Raw genomic sequence first — 14,781 nt, 5'->3', positions numbered from 1 at the left:
TCCAAGAAGCCAAACGCAGTATATTCTCCCTATTTTTACCCTTACCTACACCTCTCGATAGATTTCGATCATTTAGAAATATCAATTGAATAAATCGTTGATATTTGTTTTAATAAAGAATATATTTCGATCTAATTAACACCCCTAATTATTTATTATCTAATATATATAAAACACAAGTTTGGTGCCGCTAAGCCGTCATTGGACCACTTGGTGGCACCATACGTGTCCACAACATTTTTTTTCGCTTTGTTATCGTAATGAACATAACGGAAACTAACCAAATGATAAGTCTTTTTTTTCTTTTGTTTATTTCAATTCCGATATTATAACGATCAACGTGACGAAAACCGACCGAATTCGTATAGAATCAACGTCTCAACGCCCGGGACCAACAACGCTCGATTTACCAACGCTCAAGTTTATCGACCGACACCACTCTATTGGTCCACTCAATTTTATACTTTTTTTCTCTTTATGAGCTCCAGTACCGTGACAAACGTAGCCTAGCAAGAACCGACCAAATGTGTGTCAAGTCAGCGCCTTAATGCTCGGCACCGATAACGACTGGGTTCTACCACCGCCCAAGTTTACGACCAAACAAAGGTCGTTTTAAAGAATTTATTTTTTATACGTTAATTTGACAAATATACTTTTTATATGTTAATGGTGTGTACCGTAACGAATGTAAACAATACTAACTAAATTCACGTCAAATCACCGATGTAACGCTCGGGCTTTACCAACGCTCGAGTTCTACCAACGCTCGGGTTTCAACATTGAGGTTTTACCAATTGTCCCGGCGCAACACGCCGGGTGATAATCTAGTTATAAACATTTGACATGTGCTTTAATAAACAAAATGAACAACACAACACATTAGATTATTATTAAAAGCTACAAAATAACAACTCATGCCCACAAAACTCTCGACCTTTTTTAATAAAGAAAAAAATAAAAAAACAAAGTCACCTAGCTTCGACGAACAAAGAATGACAATTTGAAATCTTTCACTATGTTCTCAAATAATATAAAAGGATTAATTAATTATTTATAAAAGCTACAAAATAACAACTCATGCCCACAAAAATCTCGACCTTTTTTAATTAAAAAAAAAAAAACAAAGTCACCTAGCTTCGAATGACAAAGAATGACAATTTGAAATCTTTCACCATGTTCTCAAGTAATATTAAAGGAAAAAACTGATAAAAAGTCATGAATACTTAACACTATCATATTCTCAATGGGTTATTCAAAATCTCAATCAGATAATTCGAAAAATATTGAATGAGAGTACGAGCCATTAACCCCACACCGTTGTTCGTCAAAGAGAAAAAATAAATTAGTCTCGAACGAACGAGCATGTAAAATCAAAATCATAAAAGTAACTCTTATGTTTGTTGTTTTAAGTAAATGTCAATTTGGATTTAATTCATATAAAATACGATTAAAGTAGACAAAGACAATCTGACTTTTTGCTTCTTTTGTGCCTTCGTTTGCTGTAAACCTTGAATTTTTGTGTATAATTAAATATAATAAATAGAAATATATAATAAATTAAGCATGCCACATGAATTCCATAAAATAAAATAATTTTATATACTTCGATTAAATTCATTCTCATAGCATGCTATGTTACAAAAATTCAAACTATGAGAACAAATTAATCAAGCGTAGATTTTAACTTTTGATAATTAAATAAAACAAAACGCATATAATTAAATTCTATATACCAATTAAATTGCAAAATGGATGCTTGAATAAAATTTGAACAAGGAAAAAAAAGAATTTATGAAAAAAAAAACAACTTCAACGAAGTTGCTGATGATCCTGCTCCGGCCATGGCCAATAAGCAGGTTGATCTTCGATAGCGTTAAACATGTTACATAGGCTGTTGTTACCCACCGTTTGATTTAATCGCTGGCTGAGGAGATCTGTTGTCAAAGGGTTTTGTAGGAATTGTGTTAGACTTGAATTCGGACCCATAGATATCATGGTTGGGTAAATGTTATTTGAAATTTGATTGTAAAATATTGGGCTCTCTACTGATTGTGTCATGGTGCATGTTACTGTGTTGAGACCACAGCTGTTTTCACTTCCATTACTCCAGGAACCTTCGGTTTCTTGGTTTAGATTTATGGGTCTAAAACCATTTGCTTCTCCACCTTTTGCAGCCAATAACTGAAGATGAAAAATGTAATCTTGATAATTGTATGACATATCTAATCCAATTCTTGAATTACACATACTAATTACTATAAAGATTTGATTTTTGAAAGTAAATTGAAAGCTTTGGTGGGAAACATGTGGCTTCAAGATTACCAATGTGTTGACAAGGTTTATATATACATATATATTTGGCTAAACGTTGGGGTGTTAATGGCTAGTGTTCATGGGTTGGCAAGTCAACCAAACATAACCTGAAAATAATGTCAGAATTACAAATTTTGTCCTTTAAAATAAGACGAATTACGGTTCGTGTCCTTTTCTAAGTTTCCTTGCAGGCGGTGTACTTTAAACTTTTTTTTCCTACAAGTTATGTCCTTTACGCTAACTGGGTTAGAAAAACTCTGTTAAATCCCATCACGTGAGAAGCATGTGAGGGCATTTTTGTCTTTTCACCTGTACCTGCAACTTCTTCTTCTTCTTCAAAATAGAAAAATACCAAAAAACTCGCTGGCCGGACTCGAACCCGCGACCTCAGGCCGGACGAAAGTGTAACACACACACACCAGCCAACTACGCTGGTGTGTCAGTTGGTTTAACATCGTAAACGTTTTAATATATACATATCCACACGTTTTAGTGTTCACAACACTATAAATGCACACCCACAATCCAACTAACTAAACCAAACAAACCACCATGAAAACAATCAAAATACTCATCATTGCCGGAGTACTTGTTGTTGGAATCCTCAACTCCGCCGCCCAAAACTGCGGTTGCAGTCCGGACTTGTGTTGTAGCCGGTTCGGTTTTTGTGGCAGTGACGAGGCGTATTGTGGAGCCGGCTGCCAAGAAGGGCCGTGCTTCGCGGCTCCTCCCACGAATAATGTTGATGTTAGTAGCATCGTGACCGATGCATTCTTTAACGGGATCGTGGATCAGTCAGACGCCAGTTGTGAAGGGAGAGGGTTTTATTCACGAGCCGCCTTCCTTGAAGCCCTCGGAAACTATCCTCAGTTTGGTAGGGTTGGTTCTGAAGATGATTCAAGGAGGGAGATTGCAGCTTTCTTTGCTCATGTTACACATGAAACTGGACGTAAGAATTAAGATTCATTCCTCTATATTAATTATGTTACATGATCTAAATAAGGCAACATTTGAACAATATTACTACTTTTGAAATCATTTTTGTATACTTTATAAACTTATATATGCCTGCCCAATATGGGTATTTTAACCGTCACAAGATATTTCTTAACAATACTTTCACATAGAATTCTTGCAATACCATGACTAATAGATTATAGGTATTAGTGAGATAGATGTAGAGATCTCTTTAAACGTTTGTATGTAATTATTTCACTTAACTAATGAAAGATCTATAACATATAAAAATATGTTATTACTTGAGTTTGTTACAATTAATTTTTGGTAATTAACCATTTACAACATTAAAGTCGCTAACAAAAATAATAAATAGATTGTGTTGTGTGTTCTATATATAAATTAACTATTTGTTTTGCATGTGACAGATTTTTGCTATATTAATGAAATAAACGGTGCCTCAAGGGATTACTGCGACGAAAATAATACTCAATATCCATGTTACCCTGACAAGGGTTACTTTGGGAGAGGCCCGATCCAATTGTCATGGAATTACAACTACGGTCCAGCCGGAAGGAGCATCGGGTTTGATGGGCTCAACAATCCTGAAACTGTGGCCACAGATCCTGTGATCTCTTTTCGGACCGCACTGTGGTTTTGGATGAACAACGTCCACTCGATCATCGGTCAAGGGTTTGGAGCTACTATTCGAGCTATTAATGGAATGGAATGTGATGGTGGCAATCCAGCTACTGTAAGTGCCCGTGTCCAATACTACACTCAATATTGCAACCAGCTTGGTATATATTAAAACGTTTACGATGTTAAACCAACTGACACACCAGCGCAGTTGGCTGGTGTGTGTGTGTTACACTCTGGTCCGGCCTGAGGTCGCGGGTTCGAGTCCGGCCAGCGAGTTTTTTGGTATTTTTCTATTTTGAAGATGAAGAAGTTGCAGGTACAGGTGAAAAGACAAAAATGCCCTCACATGCTTCTCACGTGATGGGATTTAACAGAGTTTTTCTAACCCAGTTAGCGTAAAGGACATAACTTGTAGGAAAAAAAAGTTTAAAGTACACCGCCTGCAAGGAAACTTAGAAAAGGACACGAACCATAATTCGTCTTATTTTAAAGGACAAAATTTGTAATTCTGTTTATATAAGAACTCGAATATGACTTGATTATTTGTGGGTTAACATAAAACACAACCCATTTAACCTATTTTAGTTACATACTAACAATACTTTAAAATTACAAGAAAACACAAATTTATATAATCAGATTGACACGAACATGATGCATTAGCTAAACATATTTGTGGGCTCGACCCAATGCTGAACCTAACCCATCAACACTTGACCCAAATCCATGGAATTTGTTTTAGGTTCATACCATGTTAGAAATTCACACTAGCTCTAAACATAACACTCCCTTATATTTCCATTCTACCCGTGAAAACAAGTCAATGTGTTTTGTCTTTAATTGTGAAAATGATATTATACCTCTGCATGAAGTTTCTTGTTTAGATTCTTGAGAGCATCATTATCAGCCTTGACGGACTCAAATTGTCTCCTCAAGACATCATAATCTTTCTCCAACTGTTTTGTCTTCCATCGCGCTCTTCGGTTCTGGAACCATATGGCAACTTGCCTCGGCTGCAACCCAAGAGCGCGAGCCAGTTGAGTCTTTCTTTCAGGCTCAAGCTTGTTTCCCAACTCAAAGCTCTTTTCAAGAGCCTTCACTTGTTCCAAATTGAGCCTTCGCTTCTTCTCTCCAATCTGTGATCCATCGTCTTCCGACAGATCATCATCGGCCGCAGCACCACGCGTTTCTTCACACCTGTCCATCCCAGAATATGACATAGATCTCCTCATCAAGAGTGTCTGAACACCTGCATACAAACAATAATATTTAATATATAAGACCAACCCTAACATATGACTTTATAACCTTAATTATGTTTGATGATCAAGAAAGCCACATGCAGATCTAGAGATAGAGAGAGAAGAGGGAATTAAAACCTTGGAAGTCATGAGGAGGGTGGTGGTCATCTTCACAGCCAAAAAACATGGGTTCAGGTGGGAGGAAGGACATGTCAGTATCCCTTTTTAAATGTGAAAAGTTAGGCCAAAGTCACACCAAGCAATTTAACTGATAGCTGTATGGATGTGTGCATGTGTGTTAGTCTGGATATTATGATATGGATTTTGGATGGAGAAAGAAACATCGGAGGGAGACAAAGACACTAGAGAAATGTCAATAAGCTGTTTTAAACCTCAAAGAGAGATAGATGGGAGTGGGGTGAGGTGGGTTGGCTTTTTCAAATATTTTTTATTTTATTGCAATTTCCTTTCAGATTCTTATCTAAATATTCACCTGCAATGTGATGCTGACTTTTTTATAACCAAAAAATATATATATATATATATATACATATGCATTTACATACATATATATATATATATGTTACACACACAACATATTAAAAAAAATATTTCCAAATCAAACCCAACGACAAATTGATGTCACCCCCCACCCCCCAACCCAAACAAATCGCCGAATATCGCCTGAGGGTCGATGTTCAAGCCAAAATTCACTTTGTCACACACTACACTTGCTCTAATGTCGTAATCTTATTTGATGTATAGTTTTTCGATTAAATTACTTATATTAGTTAAACAATTTACAAATGTTAAAAAAGAAACCCCAACTTGATAAGGGTGGTGGGAGCGGTCATCCCATCAGTAATGTCCTCCCTTATGTTAGTGCCATGTCATTCTGTTTCTACCACTTCAAAACCTCCCAAAAATGATCATCTATCACTCCATTATATCTTTCAACCATTAATTTTTAGAGAGAGAGAGAAGCAACATGTATATCCTCGTGGTGGGATTATTTTTTTCACCCAGGTCGGTGTCCCCGGCAAGGCCGTGACACACACCCTGAAGCCTTCAGGGTGACCACTCCGTCCCCCTAAGGATACCCAATATATCTATTATAAATCAATATTGTTTTTCATAACAAAATATTATAAATTTAAATGACTTATAATATTTTCAGATGCGGCCGGGACGTCGACCCGGATGCCTTACCAAGTTAAAGGTTGGACCGACCCATGAGGGCGGACAGGTGCTTGACCCGGATGATTTAAGAAATAAATAATATATATATATATATAAAGGATCCAACACAATAATTGGTTATTGTACATTACGTACGAGACAGCTAGCACCTTTGATTTCAAAAACACGTAATGACATAATTGTAAATTCATCCAAATCCGTTTTCGTCTTAGTTAACTGTCTGTGTGAAACAATTCTATTTAGAACACATTCAAACAGATATCGACTCCGAATTTGTCTACCGAAATAACCTCAATCACGATTGGATTTGGTAATTGGTTGGTTTGGTGCTTGATGTCTTTAATAATTGTTTGTAATTCAGATCGTAATTGTTTTTTGTTGGAATTAAAATTGATTTTTGGCTTTGGATCCAAGCCGACAGCAAAGACAATAAATAAACTGAATTAAATTTGAATCAAATTTAATTTAAGGTAATTGGGTTTTAATTGAACGTATTAACTTAAGCTAATCAATTGAGAATAATTTTTGTTCTATTAAACGTTCAGTTGTTGTTCATAATCAATTTTGAATCCCACGAATAACTCTAATTTTTATCTGAACATATTAATTCAAGTGGTTTTTTAAAGTTTTTTTGTTTCTATGTGTTTAATTTTTTGAACTAAACTTCTTAAATTTTTGTTCTTAACTTCTTAGTTTTTGTTCTAAACTTCTTAGTTTTAAGTTTTTGTTCTGTACGTTTAAAGGTTTATTCAAGTGTTTTTAAAGTTTTTTGGTCTGGTGTTTTAATTTTTTAACTGAACTTCTTAAATTTTTGTACTGAACTTCTTAGTTTTTGTTCTGAACTTCTTATGTTTTTGCGCTACACGACCACTGAAACCTTAGGGTCATCGCGATAAGTAATGACTAGGTTAAGCAAACCTACATGTCGATACATCAAGCCTAGTGGGCGGCGTCGCGCTACGCGACGCAACGCGATACGCGACAGAATATAATATTCAGTGGCGATTAATAACTCCTTATCACTACGTGATGGATGGTTAAACACTCCATCGCAATAAGCGATGTGGTGATCGGGCTCTGCCTTGGAGTATCCCAAACACACCTTATATTGCACACACTCATCCTCAATGTTCGTGCCACGTTCCGACTCACGCGTTGTCTCGAAGAACGTGCAAGTAGTAGAAGTTCTGTCGGTTTATTTCCTCGATTACCTGACGATAAATATGCGTGCTTCCTGTGTCAAGCCTAAGAATTTCTTATATAAGTATCCACACAATGTAGGAATCTACTCGATTAGTTTATTATATATAGCTAAGACCCTAGTCGAGAGTATAGCCCATACCTTGATCATATAATAAGTGGAATATAGTTTTTATAAGACCAGGGTATAGTTAAATGATTATTTCTTTATAATATAAATTTTTATAATGTTTCTCTTGAGGAAGAAATCTAATATATATGTTTCTTCATGAAGAAGAGGCGTAGTACATGAATGATAAATAAAGGGGAGAATAAAGGCCCTTATATTTATAAAAAAAATGATTATCAAAGTGAAGGTTATGCAAATAGACTAAAGGTCTAAAGCTAGATCATTGATCTAGTTATTTATAAAAAGTTATTCTCGTACTATAGGTCCGAGGTAACAAGCAATTATAACTCAGTGAGACACATTGATCAAGAACAAAGGTGAATACGTCTAAACCCTTCACAAGTAAAAACTTTTATAACGAGTCTTACAAATGTTTACATGCGATTATGTATACCTAAAACTTTATAAACGAAGGTAACCGCTGGCCCTTAGGTTATCGTATACGTTTGTCTGGATCCTTTCATACGTGGGTAGACGGTGGGCACACCGCACCACGCCTGATTATGCCTCCGCCACATTAGGCCGGACTTAAGTAATGTTCGAGTGGGGATAATCTGGAGTATATTGGTAGTTGCTAAGTACTCGAACGCTGCGGTGTTTGCTGAGTAGTTTCAAGTTGAGCTGGAGTTTGTAATAGTAATTCAAACTTCTAGAACTTGATTATTTCCTAAGCCACAATGGGCCGAGTCATAAGATACCCAAGGGGATAACTAAGTATCAATATTATTTCAGTGTCAACGTGTTCACCAGCATGTGTTGCTGATGCATTTTATAAACTATTTTACAGGTAATCAAGAAAAGGTGTTTGAAGATGATGGATAGCCATTAGACGATCTGATGGCTCAGATGAAGTTTTCATAATTAAAATAATGTAAATTAAGGTTTTAGAATTTCAAACACTTTTGTAACAACTATCGGGTGTTTAATTCCCAACTTTTAGGAATATATTAATATATTAATCAAGACTTCTACTTTACAACCTTAAACTCTGATATATTTATAAAATAGGTACCAACTAATGGTAACACTCCTAGGCCCTGAGTTGTGGTGTGACAAGTTGGTATCAGAGCCATCGATCTTAGCGAATTAGGTTTTAAACATACCTAAGCTTTGATCAGGGATAAGTTTCAACATTTTGTTATATTATATTATAGGGATAAGATAGGTTGGTACTCTTTCCTGTCCCTCACTATTATAATCATAATAAATGTTGTTCAAGAAGCATATCGATACTTTCTGGGATGAATGTACAACTAAGCCCAATCATGCAGGAGACGGAAGCGACAGCTACTATACCGACTTCTTTAGTCAGGATGACCCAATCATACCTGTAGTACCTTATGGAAGTCAACCAGTATATTTCCCCAGCTCGGAGCAGGTGCCAATAATTATATCAAGTGATACACCGACTCCCGAATATCATCCTTTTGATATTCCGGATTATCATCCTTCCAACGACATGCAATTTGATAATCCAATCAAACCCGAACAGGAAAGATCCAGTTGGATGCAACGTCACTCATTTCAAAGTATATGGCATTTTGGAACTCCAGTTTTTAACCCAACAGTTTCCAACACATACTCAGTTATAGGTCCATCTAGAAGACCAAAGATGAAGGTAATGCAACCCTAGGAGAATATTACCTTCCAGCTAGATTTAAGCATAAATGATATATAAACTGATTTAGAGAAAGAATCCGAGGAGGATCCAGAGATGGAAACCTCTTAGGAGAAAAGTGATGAGAGTAAATGTCCTTATGTTCATAATAACATGAGACGTGAATGTCCTAAAGACTCTGGATGTCAAGATCCATCTTTTCACATGTTGTATAATGGATTATCAGAAAGTTTTCCACCTTTTACTGGTGTCGTTCTTACCATAGTAGAACATGCGGATGAAATAAGGCAACAAGAGGAATCTACCGAAGCTTTTTACAATTTACCATGTGAAGTGAGTCCCCCACCAGCATACCCAAGAAATCATTACGATATTGTTATACGGGTTGCAAAGATCCACCACCATAGTATGGATATCCCAATTTCATACCACAGTCCCAAGAGGAACATTTGGATCGAGCGTTGCATGAAACCGATGATTTGAAGAAGAAGGTTACTACTGAGGGTAGCAAGAAAAAGAAAGTTGGAAGCAAATTACTACAGAAATGTAGTAAGATGAAGAATATGATCAAAGACTATATGAAAGATTAGGAAGCGTATCTTGTTGTATCTGTATCATTTGTTCTATGTTAGTTTATAGTACTTGTGTTTGTTGTGGTTTGTTTGTAAGATATTTCGGTTTGTAAGATAAACACTATCTACGATATATAAATAAATTCTTTGTTTCTAAATGAATTATTTTATAATTTCAAACTGCAAAACAAACCAATCCTTGACAATACAAGGAAGCTTCTGATCCAAGAAGCAGCAAAACTAGAACTGAGCCTGCCCAAGAGATTCCTAAGCAGTTAATAACATAGATGCAAGAAATGATAACTAATGCAATGAATCCGTTACTTCAAGCTATGAAAGATGGATCAACTCGTAGAAGTGAAACCCGACAGACTAATAAAGCTGTCAAATCTAAATCTCGCCCGAACCCTACACACAAAGGTGAAGAAAGTGATCATGGTTCGAATACTAGTGACGACTTCAACCGAACCTTTAAAAAGAAATTGAGAATTGAAGGTTGTCTATTAAATATTTCAATATGTACGGACCAAAAGAATTTTATGGAGATAAAGGTGCCATAGCTACTATAAAATGGTTAGAAGATATGGAGTCAATCGTAATAATAAGCAAATGTATTGAGAAGGAAAAGATTCGATACACATCTCAAATGTTTAAGGGTGAAGCATATGAGTGGTGGAACTCTCTGATAATGTCAAGGGAAGAGGACCCATGTATCAATTGATTTAGGAAAAGTTTAAGAGTTTGTTTCTGCAAAAATTCTGTCTAATGCATGAGATAGACCTAATTTGTAACATGTCGGATTTTTCTTATTGAATTCGTTTATGTTTAACCCAACCGGAATGTAATTTGGATCTTTCGAATTATTTAAATTTTGTATTTATTAGTATATAACTTTGTTTAACTTATTTTATGTTCTCATAACTTTCAAACTAGTCAAACAATGCTTATAAACTTTTAAAATCGCTTAAAATGGCTAAAAATGCATTTCTGAAACTGCAGGGACTAAATTTGACATTTTTGAAAAATCTTCTATGCCTCTCCACGCAGGGAGACCCCCCTATGATGGCCACGTGATGCCTAGAGCCCCTTTATGCAACTGTTTGGTTTTAGTTCGTTTTTAATGCAAAATCGGGTTATTTTTCGGCCTAAATCGCATGTATTGAGCTACAAGAAAACCCCCTTGACCCCGATTCATGTACATATTCATTCTCTTCGCTGTAAAAATGAATTTGATGTTTTACATAAATTGATTTCGTCATTAAACGAATATTTATTGCCTAAACGAGTTAATTGCCTAATAAATGAATTTAAGCCTTTAATATTTAAACCAACTATTCTCTAAACCCTAATCATTCCTATTGCAAAACTCAGCCACCATCCCTGAATTTCGTCACCTTGGTCACCACTATTGATTTCTCCAAGTTCTTTAAGCTTTTCAAGACAGTTGACTTTTCAAAGTTCAAGCATTAATCATTTAACTCGTGTTCTAGCTCTATCTATTGTGAATCCGGGTAAGTTGTCTAAACGAAAAACCTTTATTTCATCACATTACATCAAATCCCTCTATCAATTTCATGAATCAAAAGGGTTTTGATTGTCAATTGTAAACCGACCCGTTTAAGTTTTTTAACGACTAAAAACTGGTATTTTCTCAAACAATACTTGTTACATCAATTGTGTTACTCACATTAGCACATATGGTTTGTTTGTTTTATTATTAGTATATATCAAATTGGTGGCTATCTCACTCAACATATTGTTGAAAAACTATATTATTTTAACTCATATTGCAGGTTCTGTATTGGATGATTGATAGCTGAAGAAAACATTTAGTTATCTGACTTTAGGTTATTAAATAAAAGAGATAACTGTATTGTTTTGCTTTGCTTATATTTTTGTAATGTAATTTCTTTGGATGATGCGTGTATTTGATTTGAATTTTAATGAAGTAATGTTAGATGTTGTCATCAATTATTGTATGATCGTGTCTTGTGAGCTGTGAACCAACAGTTTCCGCCCCAGTAGTCAGCCATAGATTGGGGTGTGGCAGATTTGTATCAGAGCTGAAGGCTATAAGATAGGGCATTAGAAATTTCCTAGTAGCATACGTGTTTATGTGTGGCCTTATATGTTTATTTAATTGGTTTACAATTTATTTAATATTTGTATATTTTATTATTTAATCATGTACACACACAAACTCCGAGACTACGCCTCACTCTCAAAATATTTTTCTCACTTAAATTTTATAAAAAACTTTGATTTTTATTATTCTTTTATTTATAGGATATTTCGTAAGAATTCCCTTATTTGTTTTTACTCCTTCACCTTAAAGTAAGGAGTATGGCAAGTTCTCATAGTAACCGGAAGGGGGAGAGAACTGTGAGTCGAGCCTTGGCAAAACGATTCCGATAATCAAAGGGAAGATGATATTCCTTTCCTAGAAGATAACCCGACCACAGTACTGGATCTTATTAGCCAAAGCGGAACAAATGGCATACGACTGGAACTTTAAGCTGTCAACGTAACCGGTTAAACGGTTACATTCCTTATATAAAAACCGAATTCACGGTGATTTCATCTATAAATTCAGAAATTCCAAATTATTTAAGGCTGACAGCAACGTTAGGGATTCAGGAGACGTTGGCGGGGGGCCTCGGGATTATTATTATTTTTTAAATGTTTAGTTGGGGATGCATGGATACTCCAACTATTCATTTTCTCAACTCGTTTCAATTATGATATTTTGTTGGGGCGTTACCATCCGTGGTGGTTCACGAGATGATCCAACTACCCATATTTGATTTCGTTAATTCGTTATTTAGTTGGATCGTTTAAAATGCCATTGAGAGCTCATGGGTCGTCCTCTCAATTGTTTTAATAATTTGTTAATTTGTTGGGCCATTTAAAATGTCATGGAACGCTTATGGGAGGCCCAACTCACACATTAATGTTATGCTATTTTAGTTAGGCTATTTAAAATGGCATGGAATGCTCATGGGATGCCCGGTTCGCAAACTTATGTTTCATTTTATAGTTGAGTCAATAAAATGTCATGGAAGGCTCATGGAAAGCCCACCTCATTGAAGAAAATTCGTTTTTTCATTTATTTACTTGATTTATTTAATCAAAATTTCTGAATTTGATTTATTCACTTTAAGATTATTGTAGGGTTGTAAAAATAACCCCTTAATCATCAAACAATATTTTTCACGGGTCATGGGTCTCACCAAACCCGGATAGCCCTTAAATGGGTTATAGCATCTCATTTATTTGTGAAACCATTTCAACATCAAACCCTAATTTAATTTCTTTCATATACATATTCTCTGTCGCCGGTTTATCCTCTCCATCACTGGCTAACTTCCGATTACCACCCACCATCATCAACCTCGCATTTCGTGCGCCAATCACCACCTTCACCTAAACCAACCATCTCTCTTTCATAAGACATATATCTGTGTTAATGTTTGTTCTTTTAAAAAAATCAGCATGTTTGTGTTCATTTATGTTCGTTTGTTAAAAATATAATAAACCTATACATCTCAATTAAAAGAGCCCAAAACGTTAAAAAAAATATAATGAACGTAAAAAACTAATATATTCATATTAAATCAAAATAAAATAAATCATTACAAAATATAAAATAGCAAAACGATTAAAAACAAAATCTAAATAAACCCATAACACGAGGGGCTCAAACTAGTATTTTATAAATGGATACAAGTTTTATACTAAAAACATAAGCGATGTATTAATGGTCCTTCTGTTTTCGTCAACTAGTTACAATCTCTAGTACACAAACCCAACTTTTGTATTCAGTGGCGGACCCAGTATTTTTGACGATGGGGTCCTATTTTTTTGGTGTTCAAACTTTTCAGGTCAGGTCAAGACGAGAATATAATAAAAAAAAACAATATCATAATAAACACATAAAATACGATATCATTCAAAACGATAAAAAAAATATTACAAATTCTTAAAGTTGTTCCATATGACTTTTCATGTTTTGAAAACGAACCATCTATTCGACTGTAACGTTGGCAAGAAGCTCGCTTTCGATATAGCAAATGCAAGCATCGTTCATATAATAATTACCCATCCGATTATGTGAATTCGTCTTCACATGTTTCAATGATGAAAAACAACTCTTAAAACTTGTCGTTGCAACTGGTAGAACTAATGTTAACTTTAACAAATGTTAGACCAATGGATATCCCAAATGTTTCTTTGTTTCCACCATTTTTTGTGCAAGATTTTTGAAATTAATAATATAGTTATCTAACTCAATCATAAGATTCTCTCTTTCTTCGTAACTAAAATCACGGGGATACAACTCGGCCAACCTTAATATCTATTGGGCATTAAATGAACGAAAATTATCGTTCGGGCTCAAACTACCTATACACGCAAGTAATTCGGTGGTTACCTCATTAAAACGGTTTTCAAGCTCTTGCATTTGCATATCTAATACCATGTTGAAATGTTCAACATCATAATAATAACGATTGGTGATGCAAGTCTTTTTTCCTTTATATTTTGGGTCAACATATTCTTCTTCCATGTTAATAATTTCAATCTCATTTTTTTCACAAAAAAAGATGCCACACCTTTCAAAATTGGAGCAAATATTTCAAGTCTGAACGTTTGTAGTTGTTGCTTCGTTGCATTGACCATTTGAATTGCCTTCACTATATCTTGATCCTTTCTTTGAAGAGCTTCAGACAAAGAATTAGTAATCCCCAAAACGTGCTTCATCAAATGTAAATATAATGCAAAATTATAAGCCTTCGTGTATGTCCAAATTCCATTTGCTAGTCTTGGTGAACATTATTGCAACTCGATTTTTGAATATATTCAAGAACTTCA

The 14,781-nt window shown here is 35.1% G+C and overlaps 1 protein-coding gene and 1 pseudogene across 2 annotated transcripts; one reads left to right on the top strand and one right to left on the bottom strand.

Annotated features, from left to right (window-relative positions):
- Nucleotides 1-1,803: 1,803 nt before the first annotated feature.
- Nucleotides 1,804-5,422, bottom strand: LOC143602025 (homeobox-leucine zipper protein ATHB-13-like). Its single transcript, XM_077079278.1, has 3 exons — nucleotides 5,292-5,422; nucleotides 4,773-5,161; nucleotides 1,804-2,181 (listed from the first exon to the last, which is right to left on the bottom strand). The coding sequence occupies exons 1-3, from the start codon at nucleotides 5,362-5,364 to the stop codon at nucleotides 1,810-1,812; spliced, it is 834 nt and encodes a 277-aa protein (XP_076935393.1). The 5' UTR covers nucleotides 5,365-5,422; the 3' UTR covers nucleotides 1,804-1,809.
- On the top strand, nucleotides 2,855-4,081 carry LOC143602024 (endochitinase EP3 pseudogene; annotated as a pseudogene). The gene is made up of 2 exons (XR_013147756.1): nucleotides 2,855-3,262; nucleotides 3,699-4,081. The product of XR_013147756.1 is annotated as an endochitinase EP3 pseudogene (transcript).
- Nucleotides 5,423-14,781: the final 9,359 nt, after the last annotated feature.

Source organism: Bidens hawaiensis, unplaced genomic scaffold (assembly GCF_021521415.1).
Source record: "Bidens hawaiensis isolate Kalapana, Puna unplaced genomic scaffold, B.hawaiensis_p1.1 tig00057782_1, whole genome shotgun sequence".
NCBI lineage: Eukaryota > Viridiplantae > Streptophyta > Magnoliopsida > Asterales > Asteraceae > Bidens > Bidens hawaiensis.
Note: the sequence above shows the minus strand (reverse complement) of the source record. Positions and strands in the feature narration are given on the sequence as shown.

Bases quoted from the DNA above. Each gene is read 5' to 3' on its own strand.
- LOC143602025 (XM_077079278.1), bottom strand. From the start codon at position 5,364: ATGTCCTTCCTCCCACCTGAACCCATGTTTTTTGGCTGTGAAGATGAC. The intron at 5,162-5,291 runs GTTTTAATTCCC...GTTTGTATGCAG, and splicing joins CCCTCCTCATGACTTCCAAG to GTGTTCAGACACTCTTGATG. The intron at 2,182-4,772 runs GTATAATATCAT...TTTCATCTTCAG, and splicing joins ACAAGAAACTTCATGCAGAG to TTATTGGCTGCAAAAGGTGG.